This window comes from Lygodium microphyllum, chromosome 4 (genome assembly GCF_053477565.2).
Source record: "Lygodium microphyllum isolate KBCC chromosome 4, Lygodium_microphyllum_v1.1.10, whole genome shotgun sequence".
Lineage (NCBI taxonomy): Eukaryota > Viridiplantae > Streptophyta > Polypodiopsida > Schizaeales > Lygodiaceae > Lygodium > Lygodium microphyllum.
Genome location: NC_141138.1, coordinates 97,984,669 through 98,010,222, shown reverse-complemented (window position 1 = coordinate 98,010,222; position 25,554 = coordinate 97,984,669). Strand labels below are relative to the sequence as shown.

The 25,554-nt window shown below is 41.3% G+C and overlaps 1 protein-coding gene and 1 non-coding gene across 6 annotated transcripts; both read left to right on the top strand.

The window, feature by feature from the left end:
* Positions 1-4,551: 4,551 nt before the first annotated feature.
* LOC148037369 (origin of replication complex subunit 1B-like) lies at positions 4,552-24,668 on the top strand. 5 transcript variants are annotated; one of them, XM_087676285.1, is made up of 17 exons: positions 4,552-4,900; positions 5,407-6,163; positions 6,377-6,512; positions 6,605-6,892; positions 6,999-7,141; positions 7,305-7,407; positions 7,653-7,775; positions 7,864-8,025; positions 8,106-8,163; positions 16,033-16,211; positions 16,295-16,412; positions 16,493-16,575; positions 16,664-16,759; positions 16,838-16,914; positions 16,997-17,080; positions 17,179-17,280; positions 23,712-24,668. In XM_087676285.1, the coding sequence occupies exons 1-16, from the start codon at positions 4,756-4,758 to the stop codon at positions 17,240-17,242; spliced, it is 2,616 nt and encodes an 871-aa protein (XP_087532411.1). In that variant the 5' UTR covers positions 4,552-4,755; the 3' UTR covers positions 17,243-17,280; positions 23,712-24,668. The 5 variants fall into 5 exon arrangements, with proteins under 5 accessions (XP_087532411.1, XP_087532410.1, XP_087532409.1 ...); XM_087676284.1 differs by having other exon boundaries at positions 5,395-6,163; XM_087676283.1 differs by having other exon boundaries at positions 5,389-6,163; positions 24,463-24,668.
* On the top strand, positions 6,665-6,742 carry LOC148037370 (small nucleolar RNA snoR28). The gene has a single exon (XR_015690803.1). It is a non-coding gene; the product is annotated as a small nucleolar RNA snoR28 (small nucleolar RNA).
* Positions 24,669-25,554: the final 886 nt, after the last annotated feature.

Genomic DNA, 25,554 nt, shown 5'->3' with positions numbered 1-25,554 from the left:
TCATTTGGATGTATGTGGTCCCATACCTTGCAAGTTGTTAGGTGGCGTGAAGTATTTTATTACCTTCATTGATTACTGTACACATAAGTTTCGAGTATGTCTTACTAAGCAAATATTGGAAGTCTTAGCTACATTTCAACATTGGCTTGCTTTGGTTATAGGCAGAAATGTCTCATGTTAGATAATGGGTGTGAGTATGTCTCTAAAGTCTTTGAGCAGTTTTGTAGCAAAAGGGTTATTAAGCGTCAGTTGACCATCCCATACACCCCACCCCAGAATGGTATGGGTGAGTGCATAAATAGGACAATTTAGGAGCGAGTCTACAGTATGCTTATCCAGGCAAGCTTACCACAACATTTTTGGGTCGAGGCAATTACTACTATCATACACTTGATAAATCGATCCCCATATACTTTTCTTGACTATCAGGTTGTTGTAGAGGAGGTATGGTCTGGAAAATGTCTCTCATATGCTCATTTGTGTGTCTTTGGTTGTGAGGCTTTCAGCCATGTTTTCAAGAGTAAGCACACTAAGTTGGATCTTAAGTTTAGAAAATGCATCTTTCTTGGTTATGGAGATGTAGGTGAGATGGGCTATCGCCTATGGGATCCACATGCTCGGAAGGTTATCCACAATCATGATGTTTTCCATGAGGAGAAAATGCATAGCCTAAGCATGTTGTTGAGGTACACATGGTGATATTTCAAGAGGACTCTTCTACTATTGTACAGCTTGCATTAGTAGTAGCTAATGCTCTAATGGCCTAGGTCCTTGATGCTCCACATGATGTACAAGCTCCACAACCTATTTTGAGGTAGTCTACTAGAGATAGACAACAACCTATATGATTTGAGACCTCTATGGATTATGTTATGGTGACAAATGTTAGTAAGCCTCTTACTTATGATGAGGCTATATGTAGAGATAATAGCCACTCTTAGGAGAGGGCAGTGCAGTTAGAGTATGACTCACTATATAAAAATTATATGTGGGATTTGGTTCATTTGCCTAGTGGAAAGCATGTTTTTCCATGCAAGTGGGTGTACAAGTTGAAAAGTACCCCTAGATGCCCCAAGCTAGCATACAAGGCCAGACTGGTTACCAAGGGTTTCAAACATGAGCATGGTAAGGACTTTGATAATGTCTTTTCTTTTATTGTGAAGATGACTACCTTACATTTGGTACGAGCTTTGGTTACTCAGCTTGATTTGGATCTTTATCAAATGGATGTCAAGACGGCTTTTCTTCATGGGGATTTGCATGATGAAATTTATAGGACTAGTCTAAGGGCTTTGTAGAACCTGGCAGGGACAACCTAGTGTGTAGATTGAGAAAGAGTCTTTATGGCCTTAAGTAGGCACCTAGGGAATAGTACCACGAGTTTGATGCTTTTATGCATTCATAGGGATATTCCCATAGTGATATGGATCCATGTTTATACAGGAAGAAGGCTCATGAAGGCACCCTTATGATTTTGATTCTCCATGTGGATGATATGCTAATTGTTGGAAGTGCTCATGATGCACTAAATGCCTTGAAAGATCGGCTCAAGAAGAGATTTGAGATGAAGGACATGGGATAAGCCTTAGATATTCTTGGGATGCATATTATGTGTAATCGCTCGAAGGGGCTCCTTTACTTGTCACAAAAGGAGTATATCTAGAAGATCCTTAAGCAGTTTCATTTACAGGATGTTAAGCCTATTGGCTTTGTCCTTTGCCGTCTCATGTGAAGGCCAGTTAGACCGATTGTCTGCAATCTAATGAGCAAAAGGTTGAGATGGCCAAGATCCCTTATGCATTTGCAATGGGTAGTTTGATGTATGCCATGATAGCCACTTGCCCCGACATAGCATTTGCAGTGGGAATTGTGGTATGCTATATGGCTGCATTTGGCCGATGGCATTGGGATGCTGTCAAGGGTATCATGAGGTACTTGAAGGGCACAATAGCCATGTGTATCTATTATGGTGACTAGGATAGAGTAATCATGGGGTACACTGACTCTGATTATGCAAGACATGTAGATAGTAGGAAGTCCACCTCTGGATATGTCCACCTTTGCTAGAGGTGTTGTTCCTTGGATATCCAAGGTGTAGAAATACACGACCATATCCACTATAGAGGCAAAATATGTTATAGCCACTGAAGCTTGCAAGGAGACTCTTTGGTTAGGCCATCTAATGGCACCTTGGCATTACTAATGAGGTCCCTACACTACATTCGAATTCTATTAGTGTTATTCAGTTGGACAAAGAATTTGCCAATCTTCCATGTGAAGACAAAGCACATTGATGCGCGATACCACTTTATTTGAGAGGTCATTAAGAATAGGTCCATTGAGATTTTCAAGATCTCAACTGACCAAAATCCTATAGATCTATTCACTAAAAGTCTCTCAATAGAGCGTTTTGCCTTCCTTAGGAAGTTGATGGGCATTGGGATGAGATGACATCTTTTCTCAACCTGTTATACTTATGTATATTTGTACTTTGTCACTTTTTTATTGTTCTATCCTTACTAGGGACACATTTACTTTTAACTGGGAGGTTGTTGGGGGTAAAGGTTCTTGTGCCTAGCCGCTCGTGTATTAGTTATACTGATAGTACGTGCATTGTGTATTAATTATCCGCACACCTATATACTATAGGTGGTAGGTACACATCACTATCACTTCATTCTTTATTCTTTCAGTGACATTTGAATAAAGGAAAGGCTCTTTATTCGAGTTCCCACATTCTCTCTCTCTCTCTCTCTCTCTCTCTCTCTCTCTCTCTCTCTCTCTCTCTCTCTCTCCCCTTCCACCATAGCTCTTCCTTTCGCTCTATGCTTCCACTTTAGGGTTCACTCCCTTCACCCCCAAAAAATTTGCCACATGTATTGTTGTTGCTACATGTATAGCCTTTGCTTCTATCAATTGTATGAGATACTTTGTAAGAACCATAATGTATTTATCTTGTGTGGATTCAAGAAAGGGGTCTACTAAATCCCAAGCTATTAGTTGAAAAGGCCATTATACTCTGATTGGTTGAAGCCATCCATTATGTTTGTGAGAAGAAGTTTTGTACGTTTGACATTGTCCATGTGAATTCAAATGATATGTTATTGCTTGCGGTATTTTAGGCCAATAATATATTGTCTTCAAAAGTTGTAGAACTTCTTTATTCCAACATGCCCAAATAATGGGTGAATGACTGTCACTCGAATCAATGTACATTTTTTGTAGCTTCTCTAGAATGTATATGCAAGGTTGTGAACTTGGTTGAACAAAATAGAACACATTATTTTGAAGTAGATACCTCTTTTGATTTGAATGTAGATGTGGAGACCTTAAATTTCCAAAAATCTTTATGATCGCTAGATCTGTAGCTTAAAATCTTGCCATTTGTTCTAAGTTTGATGCCGATTCATTGTACTCTTCTATATGTTGTTGTGTACTTTGTATCTTTGGTGTGTTCTTGCTTAAGGCATTTGCTATGACATTGGTACTACCTTTACAATGTTTCAATTGGAATTTGTACTCTCGTGGTGTAAGTACCCACCGCATTAACCTTCCAAGAGGATGCTATTTACATATCAATGTTGTCAGGGGATGATGATTTGTTTCGATAATAACCTTTGGTCCATGCAAATAAGGGTGTAATTTTGCAAGGGCCCAAACAATGGCTAGAACCTCTTTCCATGTTCTGGAATAATTTTATTTTGCCTTTGTCAAGCTAATATAACATATTGGATGCCAATTATTAGCTTCTTTTTGTTGCAATAGAACTGTTCCTAACCCAGGTCTGATGCATGAATCTTGAACAAAAATGGTTTTTCAAAGTTAGGGTATTGTAGAAGGAGGATTGAGCAATCCATTCTTTTATTTATTCAAATGCATCATTACATTCGTGTGTCCAATGGTACTTCACCCCCTTTTTACCAATTGCCTTGAACGATATGTACTATTGACATGTTTTTTGATCTTCTGTCTAGACATGGTATCTTGCAACTTTGTTGATGTGATCAAGCCATGATAGAACATCCTTTGTTGGCAAGGTTGAAAAAGATTGCGATAGAAATCATGGATTTGTACCCTTGATGCTGTTGATTAAGAAAGGCTAGCAATGTGTGATTTGTTGCATTCACCTGTTGCAACATAGAATTGATTATTGTCATCATTTACTCCATGTATGTTGGTGCCTTTGTTTGTGTATACATAGTTTCATCTTGCCCTCGAGATTGTGGGCTATGTGGGGACAATGGAGATTAGGACGTCATCTCTACCAAATTTGTAACACATGCACACAAAAGCACCTTAAGTCTGTGAGTGAAAAACTACATGGGCTTCTCCCCTTCTTTCGTCTTACGGCTTGTAACCATTTATTAACCACAATATTTAAATTGGTATGGTTAAGAGACTATGGTTAGGACCCTACATTATTAAAAAGAGCAAACAAAACTCTACCTACGGATGTACACCAGGAACCAATAAGGAAAGCAAGTTGTGTAAACGTCCCATGTGTGCAGGGGTTTAATGTCCAGCAAGCGGAGGACATGGTTAACGGACCTCATATCGAAGGCTATAAATTTGGACATCTCTCACTTGACATGACCTTCTCTCTCTTCCCTAGCCTGGAGGTTTTCCCGCCATATCCTGGTAGCAGTCGAGCTAGCAGCCAGCTAGCTTTTCAAGGCTACCCAGACGTTGATTCATGTGAGCAATCCTGATCTGTGTTTCTTCCTGCGAGGATTGTAGCCCGTGTCACGCAGGGCTATGGACGCTCGAGCAGGAGAAGCTGTCTTTGCAGAAGGCGTCAAGAAAGCCTTTCCTAGCACCCCCCTGCCTCTCGAGAAAGTGAGCTGCGTGGAGCCGTCGTCGTCCACGCAGTCAAAGAAGAGGCTTAGAGAAGCACATGGAGGTTAGTGCGCATTCTGAACTAGTTCACACCCACACGCGCGCGCGCAATCATCACGGAGGAAGAACTCAATTGGAGTAGCTCCATTTTGACCAGGAGCTCTTGGGATGATACAGGAAAAACGTGTGACAACAAGAATGATGACTTCAATTGGTCAATTAATAATAAATGAGAGAGAGAGAGAGAGAGAGAGAGAGAGAGAGAGAGAGAGAGAGAGAGAGAGAGAGAGAGAGAGAGAGAGAGAGAGAGAGAGAGAGAGAGAGAGAGAGAGAGAGAGAGCATGGTGACCAGAAGGTATTGAGTTCAATTCCTGCATTCCGTGCTGACATTTGGAAATAGAAACAGAAAGGGAGAATTGAACCCCGCGTTGAGAGTCCAGTGGCATGACTGATAGAATATAAAACACACACGTGCACACACCCAGAGAGAGAGAGAGAGAGAGAGAGAGAGAGAGAGAGAGAGAGAGATCTTGTCTTAATATCCTGATGCAGGAGCAGTGGTTCAAGCAGGTACCACTGATGACACTCCTCTGTCCACAAGATCATGTAGGAGATCTCCGCGGACACCCGAAATTGCTCCTTCACCTCGAATCAGACCAAGAAGGCTAGTATTTGATGACGGAGCACACCTAACTGACTCACCGAAGAAACAAGAGTTGAAACAAGAGCGAAGTACCCAGGCAAAAAGGAAAGCCTCTGATATTGGGGATTACCCCCCTATTCCGAGCACCCCTGAGCAACAAGAGCTTTTTTCACTTAAGAGACGAAGGCAGTCACCACGTTTGATTGAGAAAGTTCCTTCTACAGAGACTCCAATTGGCAAACCTTTACCCTACTCCCGTAATAAAGAGCCTGTAACCAAGAAAGATAAGCTTTCTGCAAAAGCAGATAGACATTGCAGCAAGCCTTCAAAGAGTCTTAAAACGAAATGCCTTCATTATGTAGTGGTGGACAGGACTAAACTCCACGTTGGTGATGATGTATATCTCAAAAGAACCGAGGAAGATGTGGATGAAGAGGCTGAAGGATGTCTTGTGTGTGGAAACACAGGAAAGCTAGTCGAGTGTGACAGTTGTTCAGGTGGAGTCCACTTGAGATGCATGGATCCTCCAATGAAGGAGGTTCCCGAAGGAGATTGGTACTGTTCCCAATGTGCAGCAGTAAAAGATCAAGGAACAGTTCCTGGCTTTAGCAATGGTGCTCAACAATTCAGAACTGCAAGGGAGCTTTTATTGGCAGGAAAGCTATGGGCAGCTCGAATAGAAAGGTAGGAATCGCTGCTATATATAGTGCAGTATTATAGTTTCTGTGTAAGTTGTAGGCTGCTGACTTGGACAAACATGTCTTTTTAACTAGCTTCAGATAGTAGTATGAAAATTTGCATGTAGGTTGTAGGCTGTTGACTTGGAGAGATGTCTTTGCTTAAAATAGTTTATTTCTGCTGTAGTTTAGTATCTTAGCAGTTACAAATGCATTGCAGACTTTGGAAGGGTGAGGATGGTTCTTACTGGTTCAAGGGCCGATGGTACTTAATTCCAGAGGAAACTGCTGTGGGGAGACAGCCTCATAACTTGAGACGAGAATTGTTTCGCACCACTCAAGTGGATGATAATGAGGTACAAAGTTTTGCTTGTTCAAAATTACTTTTGAACAGTATAGACATTATAGGTTTCACTGACATTCGAGATCTCACTTGCCATTGGGGCAGGTAGCATCTATACTGCGACAATGCTATGTGATGGGCCCAGAAGATTTTCGGAAATCAGGCAGGGAGGGCGATGATGTGTTTCTCTGCGAATATGAGTATGACACCCAATTTCAAACTTTCAAACGGATTTCTGATGCAGATGAAAGTAATGGAGGCTCCGATGATGAGTTTGAAGGAGAATCAGAAGTGGAAGATCATGATGAGGACAGTGATGGTGATGGAGTCTCACCTAAGATGAAATGCTCAAATCAAAAAGCTCTTAAACCATTGACTTTTACGAAAGCTGCGGTTCGTCTTCTGCTTATTAAGGGCACTTTTAATGTTATCTCAGATTGCATGGCAGGTTTATGTATTCCCTTACTGTATTTTGAACAGTGAAAATTCCTGATTGCAGAATAGACGGATGTCCAATGTTGTAAAAGTAGGTGCTAAAATGATCCCTGTCAGTGCAAGGAGACGTGCACTCACACCTTTTGAAAAGGCCAAAGATGCTCTCCGCTTAACAGCTACTCCAGATTCATTGCCTTGCAGAGAAATGTATGCTTCCTAGTTGTTCCTCACCTTACATTCCTGAAGATGGCACTCTATGTCTAGTTGTGACCAGAACAGGCCTGCCATCATACACGGTTTAATCATTCTTCTCCCACTGTTTTTGCTTGACATATGTTAGATTATCTTATGTGTATATTGGACCTTGCAGGGAAATGCAGGAAATCTCAGCATTTGTAACAGATGCGGTTGCAGCAGGGGACCAGAGTCTAGGCCATTGCCTGTACATAAGTGGCGTCCCAGGCACAGGGAAGGTAATTTCAACTTGCACGTCTTTCTCCTTTTCTTTTAATGTCCACACTCTGTAGGTAATCTTAATTCTGACTTTAGGTGCATTAACTTATGGAGATTACCATGCATGTCTTTTCAGCTTTTGTTGTATGTTCAGAAGCAAACACTGTGTAGGTAGTCATAATTTTACCCCAAGTGCGTTTTGCTTATATGTCTCTTATGTCTATTTGGTCAAGGAAAATGAACATTTTGCTGTTTTGCCATGCAGACTGCAACAGTACTAGAAGTCATGCAAAGTATTAAGAAAAGTTTTGAGGACAAAAGCTGTGGCAGTTATCGATTTGTGGAAATTAATGGCTTGAGATTAACTTCTCCTGAGCATCTGTACACGGTAGTCTTCATGAAATAAAGCCCTTCTGAGATGAGAATCCTATGCAAAATATAAGTTGCTGCTCTTATCAGTGGCCAATGTGTTACAGGTTCTTCATGAAGCATTGACAGGTCATCATCTGGGTTGGAAGAAAGCTTTGCATCTGCTGGATGAGAGGTTTTCAAACCCAAAGCCTTCAAGACGTATAGATGCAAGACCGTGCATTCTTTTGATTGATGAGCTAGACCTTCTGGTGACCAGAAATCAGTCTGTAAGTGCTCGAATTGAATCTATGTGAGCAATGAATATGCTGTCATATTCTTGCTTTCTAATTACTTGGTTTGGCTGCAGGTTCTTTACAACATTTTTGACTGGCCAACTCGCCCCCACTCTCGGCTCTTTGTTATTGGTGAGTATTAGGCTCTCAAATGCAGTTTTGCATGCAATAGTGTACTTGTTGGGTGTTCTAAATTGAGAATGTTATGCTCTTAGGTTTATGTGTAGTAATGTATTTGTTGGTTTTGTAAGTTGAGACTATTATGCTCTTAGGTTTATGCATAGTGAGTGTAAGAGGTTTAAAGGTTTGCCTTGTTGAGACTTAGACACTGTTGGGTTTGACTCATGCCTATGCTCACAGAGGAGTGTCGGTGATCCTCAAAAGGACATTGCGGCATTTTTTGCTCTCCTTACGAGAGATTTTTTTCCCCAAGTTACATTATTTTCTATTTTATGTGTTTATGTTACATAGTTCGGTCACTTATTGTGCTTTACACCTTTTGGGTGTGAACGCACATTAACAACCCTAAGGTCTAAGGGTTGTACTTTGTACTTTCATTATACAATTGGGAATAGCATTGGGAATCGTGCTATGTCTTCACTCACTCTCTCTTCTATCTACTATGTGCTTCTAGTTGAGAGCTACCATATCCCATTCCACATTTGATATTAGAGCATAGGCTTGCTACACTCTAGCTCTCTAGGCTCGTCAGCCTCAAGATTCAACTCGTCAACTGCCTGCAGCTCCTTATCCAGCTTCAGCTTGCCACCAGTTGACGACACTAGCGCCAGCTCCACGCCTGGTCTGGTTGTAGTGCCCCCAGCTCCACTTGGGCCATTGGCAAACTTGTAGTGCCTCTTGGCTTGTGCCTAGTACCACCTAAGCGCTGCTTGGTCCAGCCCTTGCAATTTGTAGCTCCCCCTCATCACCTGACTCGAGCACCATGCAGCTTCCCAGGAGAAAGTGGTCAAAGGCTTGCTCTAGCTCAGTCACTTTCCCAAAGATCAACAACACAAAAGGCTTGGAACACATGGGATACTCAAGCATTGTCATTGATTACATTGGCAGTTTGACTGTTCATAATCTTGCATAGTAGGTCTGTTGCTTTTTCACAAGAAGCATGGTTGTTTGGTGGAAAAATGAGACATGCATCTCTTTCTTGAAAAAGAAGCTTGAGAATGTGAAGATGGATGAAGGTGATGCCATGTAGGATCATCTTAACAAAATTCAAGACTTGCATGAGCAATTAATGAATATAGATGAGTATTATTTTGATCCACAGATAATCCCTACTACTTTGAATTTCTTGCCGCCCTCTTATCTGGTCTTTCACACAGCCTTAAATCTCACCATGAGAATTTCTTCGTAGCCACTTATCTTTATTTAGTTGGTTAGTTTGCTTCTAGAAGAAGAGCAAACAAGAAAGAATAGTGGGGTGGATATTGTAGCCTCTAAACATGCTTTTATGGCAAGACAGAAGGGAAAGGGCAGCCAATCTAGAAATGCTCCACAAAGTTCTAGAAACTCAGGTCTTCACAGAGTAACAAAGTAGGGGGGGCACAAGCCAAGGGGGGCAAGTGCCATTGTTGTAAGAAGCCAGGTCACTACATTACGGAATGTAAGTAGTGCATTGCTAAGGAGGAGTCAAGGATGTCTATTTATGATGCACCTTCTATTACTACAGAGTCCGGGTCTTTTGTTGTTGACGGTGACTACTATTTTTATACTTGCAGTTATGATTCTTTTTGGGTTGATAGAACGTTTAGCTCTATCAAGAATCCTATTTCTTGGTTCTTTGGTAGTGATGAGTACATTACATCTTGTAAGGATTTGTTTTTCTTTGTTATTGCAGCTCCTGTTGGCAAATTTGTGCAATGTGCCATCAATGCATCTTACCTTGTTAAAGGTGTTGGAAAGATTATCTTGAAAGACATTGATGACTCTATTCTCCGTTTACAGGATGCATTATATGTGCCAAAGATAAAGAAGAATTTGTCGTCCATTTCTTCTTTAGCAAAGTGTGGTATGTAGGTCACCTTTGATGATGAAAAATGCATGGTTAGGGATAAGGAATTTTTGACTTTGGTATTGGCTGGCATGTTGGGAAGATTGTCTTGAAAGACATTGATGACTCTATTCTCCGTTTATAGGATGCATTATATGAATGCATTTTGGGAAAAATGCATCGATTTTCTTTTCCTCGTGATGTTGCTTTTAAGGCAACAACTAGATTACAGATCGTGCATTCAGATGTATGTGGACCTATGTAGATAAATTCATTGGGTGAATGTTATTATTTCGTCACTTCATTGATGACTTAACTCGTTTTTGTTGGGTAGATAAATTTATTGGGTGCATGCTATTATTTCGTCACCTCATTGATGACTTTACTCGTTTTTGTTGGGTCTACTCATTGGTGAAAAAGTCAGAGGTATATAATGTATTTTTGGCTTTTGTTGCACTTGCTGAAATTCAATTGTCCAATTTCTTTCTTAGCACTTTGGAAATATGAGCATATGAAAGACACCCAAAGTGGCCAACTAAAGGTTTCCGGTTGTTCCAAGCCTCAAAAGACATGGCATTTTTCAATGCCTTGGTAGGGCACCTATTCAAAACATAACAAGCACACATAATTGCTTCCATCCAAAAGCCATTTGGCAGATTCTTAGCTTTCAACATACATCTGGCCATCTCCATGAGTGACCGATTTTTCCTTTTTACAAGCCCATTTTGCTATGGATTATATACAGTGGTATACTGATGAGCAATTCCTTTATGCTTCAAAAAATTATTCAACAAAGAAGACATGTATCCCCCCTTCAGTCCGAACGGAGAGTCTTAATCCTATGCATTTTTGTAGCGTATAGCAGTGAGAGCAAAGAATACAGATTGTATGACTTTGTTTCCAAGAAAGTTTGTCAGTAGGGATGTGATTTTGATAAAAAATCAGAATTATCCCTTGCTGGTTTTGATACATGTCAGGCTTCAAATGATGTGTTTGAAGGGCTGCTGTCCATCTCTTTTGGTGGTACAGTTGGAGTTTTAGTAAACGAACAAACTAGCTACTCCATTAAGCAATGTAGAAATTCAGCCTATGGCTGATCTGAATATTCAGCAAGATGCTGAATTGAGGTTCATCAGGAGCATGATATAATTAGGAAGCTAAGCAAATACCTAGATGGTACTTGCAGACTATAAAAGATGGTCATTTGGATGCTCCTATTGCTGGTCGTACTAAAAGACAAGCACGTTTGCATGATTATGCTAACACAATGGAGTTTGTTATGGCAGTACTCACACTTGATGATGAAGAGCTTGATTGTTTTGAGAATGCGCAACATAGTGTGCATTGGATGGCAGCAATGCGAGCTGAATTTGATTTTATCATAAAGAATCAAACATGGGATTTAGTGACATTGCATTTTGGAAGGAAAGCCATTGGCATAAAATGGGTCTATAAGCTGAAAAGAAAAGCGGATGGATCCATTGATAAGGTATAAAGCTAGGCTTGTGGCAAAAGGCTATGTGCAAAAGAAGGGCATTGATTATGAGGAAACATTTGCTTCTACATCCCGTATGACCACCATTTGGTGTATGGTTGCTGTGGCTGCCCATTATGGTTGAATTGTGCATCGGCTTGATATTAAGACTGCATTTTTACACGGGGAACTTCAAGAAGAAGTGTATGTACAACCACCCATTGGTTTTGCAGTTGAGGGATCCAAACACTTGGTATGCAAGGTGAAAAAGGCTTTGTATGGTTTAAAGCAAGCTCCATGAGCTTGATATGCAAAATTGATGCCTTTTTACTCAGCCAAGGGTTCATTAACAGTCCATCGGAGTCTACACTTTATGTATGCAAAGAGGGGCAATCCTTGTTGGTCATTTGTCTTTATGTAGATGATCTTTTGCTCATAGGAACACATGCTGATCAGATTTCAGCATTCAAGAAAAGTTTGCAGTAAACTTTTGAAATGTCAGATTTGGGCCTTTGCATTACTATTTGGGCATTTAGTCTATTCATGATGGTAGAGGTATTGAATTCTCACAGTCCAGATATATTGGTAAACTCATTGAGAAATTTGGCTTTTAAGATTGCAAGCTAGTTAGCACATCAATGGAGATTGGACTCTAGCTGTCTTTTGCATGATAACAATGATCTATTTGACATTCATATATATGCTCCAGCAGTTGGATGTCTTATTTATTTATGCAACACAAGGTCAAATATGCAGTTTGCAGTTTCAAGCTTGAGTAGATATATGCACAGCTCACATGTACACATGTCACATTAGCAAGCTATGAAGCACGTCTTTCGTTACTTGTAGGGTGCTAAGATTCTTGGATTCCTTTATGCCAAGGGGGGACCATTGGAATTATATGCTTACAATGATTCAGATTGGGGTAGTGATTTTGATTTGTATCACTTTACAAGTGGAAACTGTTTCTTTCTTGGCTCATCTTGGATCTCTTGGCTTAGCAAGAAACAATCTACTTTTGCCACATCATCTTGTGAAGTCTTGTGAAGTTGAATACACGGTAGCTTTCACTACTACAAATGAATGTGTATATGGCTGAGACGTGCTGTGGCATGGAACCCAGTGTTTCACGCGTGTACGAAACACATAGAGATTCATTATCACTTTGTCAAAGAGAGGCTACATGTAGGAGATATTAGCCTTGTGTACTATCCTACCACTAGCAATGTGGCAGATATCTTCACTAAAGCTCTTCCTTGCGACAATTTTGAAGCATTTCGCTTTAAATTTGATCTCCTTTGGTGGATGATCCTTGTATGCTGATCACTATTCACTCTAGGGGGTTTGTTGGGTTTGACTCATGCCTACGCTCATAGAGGAGTATTAATGATCCGTAGTAGGACATTGGGGCACTTTTTGCTCTCCTTACGAGGTTTTTCCCCCTAGTTACATTATTTCTATTTTATGTGTTTATGTCACACAGTTCCATTACTTACCGTGTTTTACACACCTTTCGAGTGTGAATGCACATTAACAACCCTAGGGTCCAAGGGTTGCACTTTGTACTTTCATCACACTTGGGAATAGCATTGGGAATCGTGTTGTGTCTTCACTCTCACTCTCTCTACTATCTATTGTGTGCTTCCAGCTGAGAGCTGCCATATCCCATCTTACATACACCATGTTAAATATAATTGCATTTTGGAATAGTTTGATCTTCATACTATTACCTATCTATTGAAAATCATGAAAAGAAAATAACTTAATAGACTGATGTAGAGCCCCCAAAAATGTTGGAACTAAGCTTACTTATTTGTTGTCAAGAGGAACATGATTGGCTTGTGACGGCCGCTGCTGTGATAGAACACAAGCATGATTGATGCGATAAGTGTGAGCAACAGATCGACTAGTTGTCTGCTGAATAGCTCTGCTCAATGTGAGCTAATACAAGCTAGATAATGTTGATAGCAAGAATAGTGGCTGCAAATTCAGAATTCAAGTAACTGCTGTCAAGAGAGAGATGATTGGCTTGTGAATCCTGCTGCGTAAACAAGTGATAGAATATAAGCATGAAGTTCTCCACAGAAGCAGAACAGTGGCCACAAATCAGCAACAGATTGATTAGAGAATTTTGCTGTAACAATGCTGCTTTATGTGACCTGATGCAAATGATGTTGGTGGCAAAATGCACGAGAGCCAACAGCTGCAAAATTCTCAATCCAACTTTGCTGAGGTGCATGGTGTTGCTTGCATATGACTGTTTTTCAGTATAACAATTGGGTTTATTCATACCCTTTTGATATGCACCTCATGTTGCAACACACTTGTTCTTTTGTTGAAATCATGGGTTCACATCTTTTCACATGCATGCTTTAAGAGAGAACAACTAGGCAAATGTTGATCCAAAATGTTATTGAGCACAAGACTCATCAACTGTAGCACATTATCTTATTTTGAGATGGTAAGTTCATAAGCTAGTTGCATTACAAACCACCAACTAATTCAAAGTAGTCTTGGTTGAGTTCAGTGAAGAGGGAAAAAAAGAGGCCTTTGTTCCTTCTAGATGTATGCGATGAACTTGATTACTATGATACCATCTCAGTAGTTTGTGGATATTGTGGGTGTCCTTTTCCCTAGATTATGAACTTCATCCTCCAAAAAGGTGAGTCTACCTTGGAGTGGAAAATAGAGGCTATAGGTATTTAGTTATTTCCTTGAACAATGAACCTTAACTTGCATGTGAGTGTTGTAAAGACAACCGATACATGATATAAATAGCCATAAAATAGAAGATAAGTTACGAGAAAACTAAAAGAGAACCTAGTAAACCACTAGGTTGTAACTATTGTTGAGATCATGATCGTAATTGTGGGTGTTGTATATCAATGTGGTTATTCATCAGCTAGGTCTATGGAGAATCGAGATAGATGATTGGTGAGCAAATCAATGATGTGAAAGACAAGTGGGATTGATGGGTTTGATGAAGAGTGAAATTAATTGGATTGTTTAGATATCTTGCCTAACAGGGAATCCCTTCTCTTTGGGATCATTTGTCTTCATCATCCTTGTTGTTTTGGTCAAGCGTGGATGGCTAGTGAAACTAATTAGACACTTTTGATGGCCAAGGATCAAGGGTTTCCACTTTCCCTCTTTGGGATTATGCGTCTTGGACAAGCAAAATGGGTAGTGAAACTGGTAGATCTAGGATTGAGGGTTCAAGATTTGGATTGCTGAGACATGGTTCATCACCCTTATTTGTCTTGGACAAGCAAGATGGGTAGTGAAACTGGTAGATCTAGGGTTGAGGGTTCAAGATTTGGATTGTTGAGACATGGTTCATCTTGGACAAAGCAACATGTATATGTGGGGGATATGAGTTTTGGAGTAGGCATGATTCCATATGGACTAAAGAGCAATGTGGATTTGTTGTCGGATAGCTTATAGGCTTGTCTATAGCATAACCATGGTTGTAGTTAAGAGGATCCACCTTTTGGAGTCAATACTGTCGTAGATATTCATACTAGTGTTGGATGGTTTGTGGTTTGCAATTGCCAAAGGGTAAGACATGACCTGTCTTGGACGAGGCAGTAAGTGTGTGTGGTTGATACAAGTTCAAGCATGTGCATGGGTAGAGTGTAGTGTAGTGTGGGTTCATTTGCTCCTGACACGACTTTACATATTTACTGGATAGCACGTATGTTCATCCATGATGACAATCCTTCCACATCGCACGTAAATCTGTCATTGACTTAAGCAAGAATTCAGTGATGATGACGATTTGAAATACCCAAGCAATGTCCTTGGAAATATTAGTCTCAGTGACTTTGAAAGGCACGAGCAAACAAAGTATGTTCTAGTCACCAAAAGATACGAGGTTTCTATAGTGGGCTGCAAGGACCAGCAAAGGATCAGATCCATGTTGACCCATGCCAAAAGATGGCAACCAAGTGTACTCCTTTGCCAAGGAGATCTATTGAAGGTCCATCTAAGGTTTCTACCTAGGGTCCAGAAATGGTGGCTAAAGCTAAGATTTAGACGAGAAATATATATGCTACATATGAAGTGTTTTAGGGGTTTCTCTAGATGTAGCCTATAATGGCACACCACTCGCCAACTGTGCTTTCAAAAGCTAAGGATTTAGTTGGGAATATGTATGCAGTGTTCCTGCTTCTGTGGATGTGGTCCTTGCTTTCAGTTTGTCAAGACCATGGGACTCTGCAGATTTTTTAATATTTGCATGCTGGTTGAGTGTAGTAAGCTGTCAGTTACACATACTGTAGTGGAGATATATGCCGTGTCTAATTGTTCAGATTTAAGAGATTGATCTCTTTGTTCACACACACGATCAAGTCTTCCTGATTGTCATTTTGTATTGATATTTATGATTTTATATCATCTACTTTGGTTTTACATTCAGAATAATGAGTACAAAAGATATGTACAGCAATCAATAGTGCTTTGATTTTATGGTGCACGTTTTGTGCAATCAGAAGTCTTATAATTCTATTCATGCCATTTACAGGTATAGCAAACACTATTGATTTGCCAGAGCGATTGCTCCCTCGCATTGCAAGTCGAATGGGGTTGCACAGGGTATCGTTCAGCCCCTACTCACATGAGCAACTGCAAAGAATCATCTCTTGCCGCCTTACAGCCATTGATGCCTTTGAAAAGCAAGCAATTGAGTTTGCTTCACGAAAGGTTTGTCTTGGGAATACATGTGGTGGCAGTTCAGTTGTTTTTGTCAAAAGCTTGGCAATGTGTCTGACAGTCAGTGCTTTCAGGTTGCTGCGGTATCCGGAGATGCCCGCCGTGCCTTAGAGCTTTGCAGACGTGCGGTTGAGATTGCAGAGGCTCGATGCATAAACAATCATACTGCAGCCAAAAGTCGAGCTCTCTCAGGTTGCACAAGTTTGCCTTCATACCATCAAGGTTTCCTGTGTCTCAGTTTCTAGAAGTAACTTGAGATTGCCATATTGCAGCATCCCAAGCCAAGGCAAATCTTGTTGGCATGAAGGATGTTGAAGAAGCCATTAAAGAGATGTTTCAAGCTCCTCATATAAAGGCATGTGGACCAGAGGTTTTCTAATGGGTTTTTCAGTTGTGCATAATATTATGGGTGAGTAGTACTGAATCAACACCATTTGATGTAGATTATGAGGCGATGTAGTAAGCATGCCAAGCTTTTCCTGGTATCAATGGTGTATGAGCAATGTAAGACAGGAATGGTGGAGACAAATTTTGAGAAGGTAAGACTTGCTGCACATGTTTTCTGTCTGTTTGATCTGCCAGTGCCATTTACTAATGCTAGATGTGATGGATTTCAGGTGGCCACAGCTTATACATTTCTGTGTAGAAATAACAATGAAAGTCCCCTTGACTGGGATACACTGCTGTCTGTTGGGTATGCTCTCTATATATTGATAATCAGAAGTATTCTTCCCAAATTTAGACTTCAATGATTGACCTTCCTGTTCCTGCTACAGCTGTGGACTGGGTGCTGGCCGCCTCATCTTATGTGAACCTGGTGCTCGCCATCGCCTTCAGAAACTCCAGCTCAATTTCCCTATGTAACATCACAAACCTGAAAATTAGCTTGCTTAGCATTGGTCAAAGACTCTACTTTGATATGGTTCACTGACTTTTCTACTTGGTCTACTTGTCCCAGCGATGATGTGTCATTTGCATTGAAAGAAGACACAGAGGTTCCATGGATTGGAAAGTATATATGAAGCAGAAGAATGGTTCAAAATGACGTGTATTCACATGGGTAATGATTCCAAACAGCACAGAAACCACTCTTGTGATAACATCCTCTTTGTTTTGTTTTTTGTTTATCAATGATAAGACATAGCATGGATCAGTTGTGTTCAACATTTGTTCTCATAGATCATTTTGGCTTCTAGGAGGGACGAATATTACTCAGTTGTTCACTGTGTATTCTATGTCATGGGAGGAGACGTCACGTCCACACTTATGAATTTGGTGTGAAACCTGTATCTGAGAGGCATTCTGTTTCAATGCTATGTTTTTTCTCTCCAAAGGTTTTCTTACTTTGATGCTCGATTCTCCCACAATGGGCACATAAGCTACTGACCTATTTTGATGCTTGCTTTTCCGCAATAGGCACATAGGCTATTGTTTTAAAACTTTAAAGTGCCAGTTGCTTGGACTTGGTGGAGGCTATGAAGTCAATTATGCAGGAGAAGTGTAGGGAAGTATGGAGAGGGCAGAGGTAGGGAATCATAGTGCAGGCACATGCTGGTCAGAGGCAGGTTGATTGGAGAAAATTGATGCAGGCAACTGTAAGTGGGCAGTGATGTAGTGTGAATATTTTGTGAGGCCATAACATGGGAAGTGAGGAGTCGAGCCTGAGAAAGGGGATGCCAGTTCTGGGACCTGGCTGCTCTTGATGATGATGATCATGATGCCAGTGAAGCCTTGCTTGCTGTTGACCTGGCAGTGTCTTGGTAGAGGGTGATGTGAGGGCAGTGGCCTTGAACTTGGCGACGTCGAAGTAGTCTGACCAGCTTGTGTGGACTGTCTCTTGATGTATCAATTTTTACCATAAATGATTTATCAGTATTGCCACCTTTCTGGTTATTTAGGTTCTCAATTTTATCAGCCATTTCAATCTTCTGGCATTCAATCCTGGACTTCATTATTCAGATACTCCTTGCGTTTCCCTTTTCAATCTTTTTCTTAGGTGTCTTCTCTGATGTTGAGTGTCCAGCATAAACTTGCCAGTCAACAAAACCAAAACAAAAGGCATATCCTTAGTGTCATCTGATTGTTTCATTATCCCCTCTGCTGTGCTGCTTATTTGGTGCTATTCAGTTCCCCATTTTCTGGACAATCCCATTTTTCTGTTAATGTCACCCATACTGCAGACCAGAGCTTTGCACCAGACAAAAATTAGCTATAAACAACACAAGCATGGTAATTATATCATGAGTGACGACTTCATTGTAATTATGCATCACATGGGCATGGTAACTTTCATTCTTCTATGACCTTCAAAATGTATGCTGTAAATGGCATTATTTTTACCTGCTATTAAGCATGGTAATTATATCATGAGTGACGACTTCATTGTAATTATGCATCACATGGGCATGGTAACTTTCATTCTTCTATGACCTTCAAAATGTATGCTGTAAATGGCATTATTTTTACCTGCTATGCAGACTGCATTGTGTGTAAAACGGGCATTTGCTGCTCACCTCTAGGTTTTTTGGAAAGGTTGAACAAAAGAACCCTTTTAACTTCTGATCCTTTATTACAAGCTTCAAATTACACTGCAACAATTAAAGAAATATCAATAATGTTTGGTGAAAAGGACTTATCGATCAAGGAATCAGTCTTTAAAAGAAAACTAATAATGTTGGTGACAAGAATTTAACGATCAAGGAATAAGTCTTATTCTTGTTATCAGTAATGGGGCAATAAGTGGGAAAATGGCTCTTCAACTAGATCAAATCCTTTCAATAATGAACTTGGCTCGACCTGTCCTGTGCCTCATGGGTGATGGCTTCATTGTAATTATGCACCACATGGCAGGGTAACTTTCATTCTTCTATGACCTTCAAAATGTATGCTTTAAGTACACAAGGCCATGAGCTAATAGATGTATGCTATTTGCAATAACAACACTAGTGGCATGATCAGTAATCCCACATCTAAAACATCGGGATATCAGTACAGCCCTGTCAAAAGATGACATACCAGCGAGACAGTAGGGTTTGCGGGGAGGAACACGGAGTGAACTCGGCAAACATGGAGAAGAGAAGAGAAGAGAGAAGAAACTCTGATAAATGGAATGATGAAGTTTTGAATCATGGAGTGAATGTGATACAAGGGAACAAGAGTGCCGTAGCACAAGGAAGATGATGAAAACAGCCATGAACCACGAACCGCAATGTCCTCCTGAAGGGGTGTGAGGGTAGTGGAGAGGTTGGAGAGAAAAGGTGATGGACTGAATGAATCAGCCGTGAGGAATGAATGAGAGAGTGGCCTATAAGTAGGCATTGTTAGTCTAGGATGGCGCCTCTTTTTGGGGTTGCAAACCCTAAACGCAAAACATTGAAACACAAGAACGCAAACTGTAGGTGAAGGGTGAAGGGTTTCTCAACATCCCCTCTTAGGCCCAAAAGGGGGAAAAAGAAAAGAGTGAGGTGGAGATGCAATGCTTATGCAATAGGTGCCACTTGGACAGTGTTCCTCATGAGGAAATTGTTCACTTGCCTAAGCACCCTAGTACAAAGATGATGAAAACATGCAATGCATAGGAGGAATGTCAGACTTTGTGTGGTATCGAGAACCATAAGGATATGCTTGTACTCGATCTCGAGAGGTGGCTCCATGTTGACCAAGTGACCGAGGCAAGAAGAGAAAAGGAGGAAGAAGATATAGAGAATCAATCCCTAAGATCCAAGATTTGTCACTTGGCAAGAAGAGAAAAGGAGGAAGAAGATATAGAGAATCAATCCCTAAGATCCAAGATTTCCACCTGAAAGGTAACCCATAGTAAAGAACAGTAGATAGTGAACTAAAGAACCTGAAACTCAACCTTGGGAGAGAAGCCACTAGCTCCGTGCATCCACGCTGGAAGGAATACGAAGGCCTCGTCACCAAGTTGCAGCTGAACCTCTAAGGTCCCAATCTAGGTGGTACCTGAAGATCCTGGGTATCAGTAGAAGAGATGAGTGGTTGAAGATAGCCACCCCAAGAAAGTAGAGAATGGGTGAAGAACTTCATGTGGAGCAGGTTCCCTCTCTAAGGTGGAAGGTGGAGGGGCCTATGTCAAAGTCGAAGAAGAAGTAGATGTCTCCTCTGAGGGCAAAGAAATAACACCCTCCTTTGAATCTCCCTTTGAAGTAGATAGAGAATCCAAAAACTCATGAATCACGGACTACGAAATGTTTGATGACAAAGGAAGCGTCGCCGATCGTGCTGAAGAAGGTATCTGGGGTGCCGAAGAGCTCCCAAAGGTAGCCTCTCGAACCTAAGTAGTCGAGGGTGGGGAAGGGTCCTCTGAGGGCAAAGAAATAACATCTCCCTTTGAATCCCTCTCTGAAGTAGATAGGGAATCCAAAAACTCATGAATCACGAACTCCGAAATGTTTGATGACGAAGGAAGTGTTGCCGATCGTGTTGAAGAAGGTATCTGGGGTGCCGAAGAGCTCCCAGAGGTAGCCTCTCAAACCTGAGTAGTCGAGGGTGGGGCTCAGAAAGAGCAAGAGGTGGGCAACAATTGCTGTCTCTTAGTGGAGCGGACTGGGTAGCCGAAGAAGAGGAAGGAGTCAAGCAGCCACTGTCTCTCGAAGGAGCGGACTGATGAGGAGACAATATCAAACAATCATCGTCTCTCGATGGAGCGGACTGCAAAACCGTAGGTCATGGAAGTCACAGTACTTGAAAATAAGTGGGAGAAGATGGCTGTTGACATTGCGACGATCTCCAGGAGGTCGTAGCGCCAATCGATTCTCCATGTGCTCGAAAGGACTTGGTGCACATTGGATGCGTCTTATTGCCTTGAGCATAGTACTCTGATAGCTGATGCAGAATAATCTTTGTGGCCCAAAAATGAGAGGTGGCACAAGGAGTGCCTGGTGGAAGATGCATATACTCCGAGGGGTGGGGAGCAAAGGTTGAAGTCGGCAAGCATCGGTGGTGTGTTTGGTGATGCCACAGTAGGAGCACCCAGTAATTTGGACATCTGTTGGTAAAGAAGCCATGGATACCAGTGTGCCTTGCTGAAGAAGGAAGAGGTCAGTCAGCCACTACGAACCACGAACCACGAACTGCAATGTCTGCCTCAAGGGGTGTGAGGGCAGTGTGAAGCACGAACCGCAATGCCCGCCTCAAGGGGTGGGAGGGTAGTGGAAGGGCTGGAAGTGAGCTACCAGTGGGAGGAGGATGCGACCAGCAGTAAGAGGTTGCAACCAGTAGAAAAACGCACGTGAGGAGAGAGAAAGACTAAAAACGCAGGCAACAGGTGAGAGAAATACTAAACGTAGGCAGGACAGCTTGCAAGAGAGAGAAAGACTAAAAACGCAGGCAGCAGGACTGTGATGATGTGAGAGGCTGTACGGCAGCAGGTTTGCACAGGAACAGCAGTTGCTTGGCTGGAATCAGCTCCAAACTGCGCGAAGAGGGCTGGAAATCAGGCGCCAACTGATGGAGACAGCAATGGACAGCTTCGGCTGAGACGTCCTCCGCGAACGGGGTGTGGGCAGTAAGTGGCTCAGAGAGCTTGGATGATGAGCTTGGCATTCCTTCTGTCAGGACACTAGGTGTACAGAGAGCTGTGCTTCTACAACCAACCCACACATTTGATGTATATATGCATTATGGAGGTGGTCACACCAATCTTTTTTTCTTATGGTTTTCTGGTTGTTCAACATGAGGGATTTTGAGGGTCAACCAGAGATGAGGACATTCACATGTCTAACCAATTCTTGTGCATATTGAATAACATTCCTTGGGCAAGAAATGCAATAGAGAAAAAAAGGGAGAAACATCAGGATATCAGTGCAGCCCAAACTGCTACATCTGAAGCAGAGCCTGTAAAAAAACCTCCTGTGCTTCTCTACAACCAACCCACATTTGATGTATATATATGCATTAGGGAGGTGGCCACATCAAGCTCTTTTTTCTTATGCTCTTCTGGTTGTTCAAGTGCACCCTGCACAAGGGATTCAAAATGAGAGGGTCAACCTGAGATGAGGACATTCACATGTCTAACCAAATAGCACACTTCTTTGGGCAAGAAATGCAATAGAGAAAAAAAGGAGAAACATCAGGATATCACTGCAGCCCAAACTGCTACATCGCAAGCAGAGCCTGTAAGAAACCTCTGCCATTTTTGATGTATATATGTATTATGGAGGTGGCCACATCAAGCCCTTTTTCTTATGCTCTTCTGGTTGTTCAAGTGCACCCTGCACGAGGGATTCAAAATGAGAGGGTCAATCAGAGATGAGGACATCAGTGATAATAGGTTCGGGCTGTTGCAGCTTGGGCATGGTCATCGAGAGGGAGATTTTTACTCGAGTGCACCTTGTACGAGGGAGGTTCAACCAGAGATGGGGACATTGGTGATAATAGGTTTGGGCTATTGCAGCTTGGGCACAATCATGATGCAAACTCCATTCTCCACCTTCTCCTCGGGCTGTTTGGGCTGTTGCAGCTTGGGCATGGTCATCGAGAGGGAGATTCCTTGTACAAGGGAGGTTCAACCAGAGATGGGGACATTGGTGATAATAGGTTTGGGCTATTGCAGCTTGGGCACAATCATGATGCAAACTCCATTCTCCACCTTCTCCTCGGGCTGCAAATGGAAGCATCACAGGAAGCTGCCATGTGAGCACTTGACCAGATGCCCACTTGTCACTCTTCTTTGTTTCACGGCATTGTGTCAACTATTAGTCTCCGATACACTCATCAAATGGTGCAACTATGGATCTTGTAAGAGAGGACCTCTCTCAAAAAGACCCCTCTCAAGAAGAGATGGATCAGATGTGAAATGGTGGGAATGGGAATTATGACTGTGACATACCTAGATGGTAAGCATTGAAAGAAGATCCAAGTGTTTGCGGTCTCCTTCCAATCCACTTGTGCATTGGTGACAGCTGAGGCTTCATAAGCTGATTGATAAGACAGCTCATCAGCCTCTCTAAAGGCCGCTGCTGCAAGCTGCTGGAAGGAGGAAACGGGGTCCCAGAAAGGGCACAGAAAGGGTGACGGTCATCTGTTCTATTCTCTGTTTGATTCTAGTAATTGATTGATGGCAGATGAATGCAATGCAATGCTAAAAAACTAGGGGGATTATATCAATAAACATGAGCAGCAAAGAGCAAAGGATTTGCATTTGCGTCTCCATTCTCTCATGTACTTCCTAGGGTCTACAAGCTTGCAGAGTGAATGTTTTTGGCTTGCATTTGTCTTGTCACTCTATGATACAACATGTCCTAAGGACAAGAAGGAAAAAACCTTTGACCAGAGTATTAGGATTACAACTAATGGTCTGAAGGAAATATGACACATGTTTGGTTTGTTAGTTAATGAGCCTTGATTATTGGCCTTGCTGATAGCAGCCTCAAAGTTCATATTCTAGTAGATAACTAATCAGACATTTGTCTTCAGTTTAACCATGACACACATTTGAGTTAACCTCTAGAATTGTCACCTCGTGTACAGATGGATATGTCCTTCACTAGCAGTAGTGTCAAGGAGGGCAAATTGGAGTTCTGAGCAGTAGTGTCAAGAGAGAAGCTGGCAGTGCAAGGAGATACAGAACTTCATTATGCTTAACTATAGAAGGAGAAATTGGAGAACGTGCCGAGTTTCTGGTGCAACCCACAACATCGCAATATATTTGTAACTACTATAAGCAGATATATTGTGCATGGCAATTTCATATATATCACAATCCCTAAAATTTGTACTAAAAGAACATTTTTGCTGTTCCCCAATCCTCGGCACTGAAAAGTAAAACACTGTTGATGTTACCCTTAAAGTTGACAGGAACGTAGCTCCTTAAGGCTGGCTGCTCCAACCTTCATGCTCCAGTGGTTGCGCACTAGCAGAGGCCACCACATCACATGCCCCCACAAGACAGAGATGCAAATGCACCAATACTTTTTGCAAGCACAGTGCTCAATTTTAGCATTCTATGAGTCCCAAGAAACATTTATTGTAAGGGATCACTCACTTTGAGCATTCTGAAGTTCCAACACACTTATTATACAAGGGATCGCTCACTTTGAGCATTCTGAAGCCCACAACCCATATTTATTACCAGGTTTGTTCCGAGCTTGTGCTTGCCAAATGACAACACAATTTCAACACCATAGTGAAGAAATGCGAGTATACTGGCATTTTCAAAAGAAATTGTCTTGAAAGCCCCTGATGAGACTCTGCAACTCTTCAATTCCTATCTGATTATCAGGTGATGGAGTCTGTTGCGGTAAAGGAGCAAATACTGAAGAGAAGCAGGAATAAACCCCTCCGCCCTCATTTCATTCATCCTCACGTGCGAACATTCATTTTGTCGTACATTAATAAGATGGCTACAATTACTTGGTGTCACATCATTATGCTCTTACATATACAGGGTCTTATTTTTGGCTTGCAAAGGCCTTTTGTGATTTCTCCTACATAGGCCTAGTCTTCTCTTATGTCGAAAGATGCCCCAAGGAAGGATGACTTTGCGGTTTTGAAGGGGAGTGCTTTCCCCCTAATACGGAAAGTGGAAATGAAATCGAAAAATACTTACAATACTCGTGACAAGTTTAAGGTTCTCTTTTCTTTTCTTTAATGTGAATTGTCTCTCTTTTATTAAATAAATACTAGGTGGTTCTATGCAAAGATTCTTTGGTTGCTTTGTATTAGCGTTCTCTCAGTGGGGGTTCAAAAACATTCATGGAAGGTTGATATAAAGAATGTAATCCGAACTTCAAAAGCTTCGGTAACTTAGACTTAGAAAATGAAATATATGGGGATGTGGCACTTACTAATATATATAAGCTTATATATATATATATATATATATATATATATATATATATATATATATATATATATATAAAATAATGCATGGTCATTTGCCATTACTAAGTGAGAATATTTACAGCATATTTCTATGCATTAGGCACTAGGCCAAAACACTCAACTTCTTACAAAACAATTTAAGCACCCAATGGGTGTCTTTGATCCTTCTTAGAAACGTTATCAATTGCATTTTCAATCTAGGGATGCCTTTTGTTGGGGTTGTTTTTATTCCTTGCCTAAAAACAATAGTATTCCTATGGGACCATGTAAACTTGAGCACAATTGCTCTTATAGTACTTAACACAATAGTGTTGCCTTATCAACTGCTCCCGAGTCACCAAAAAGAGCTATCTTCATTGTGACTACATCCTTCAAGTTGGCTTGCCTTGACCATTTCTTGAGCTTGTTCAAAACCAACCTCCACAGAAGTGTGTTTAGCCTATTTGAATTAGTTGCTTTCCAAACTCGCTTTAAGCATCTCTTCCATGAT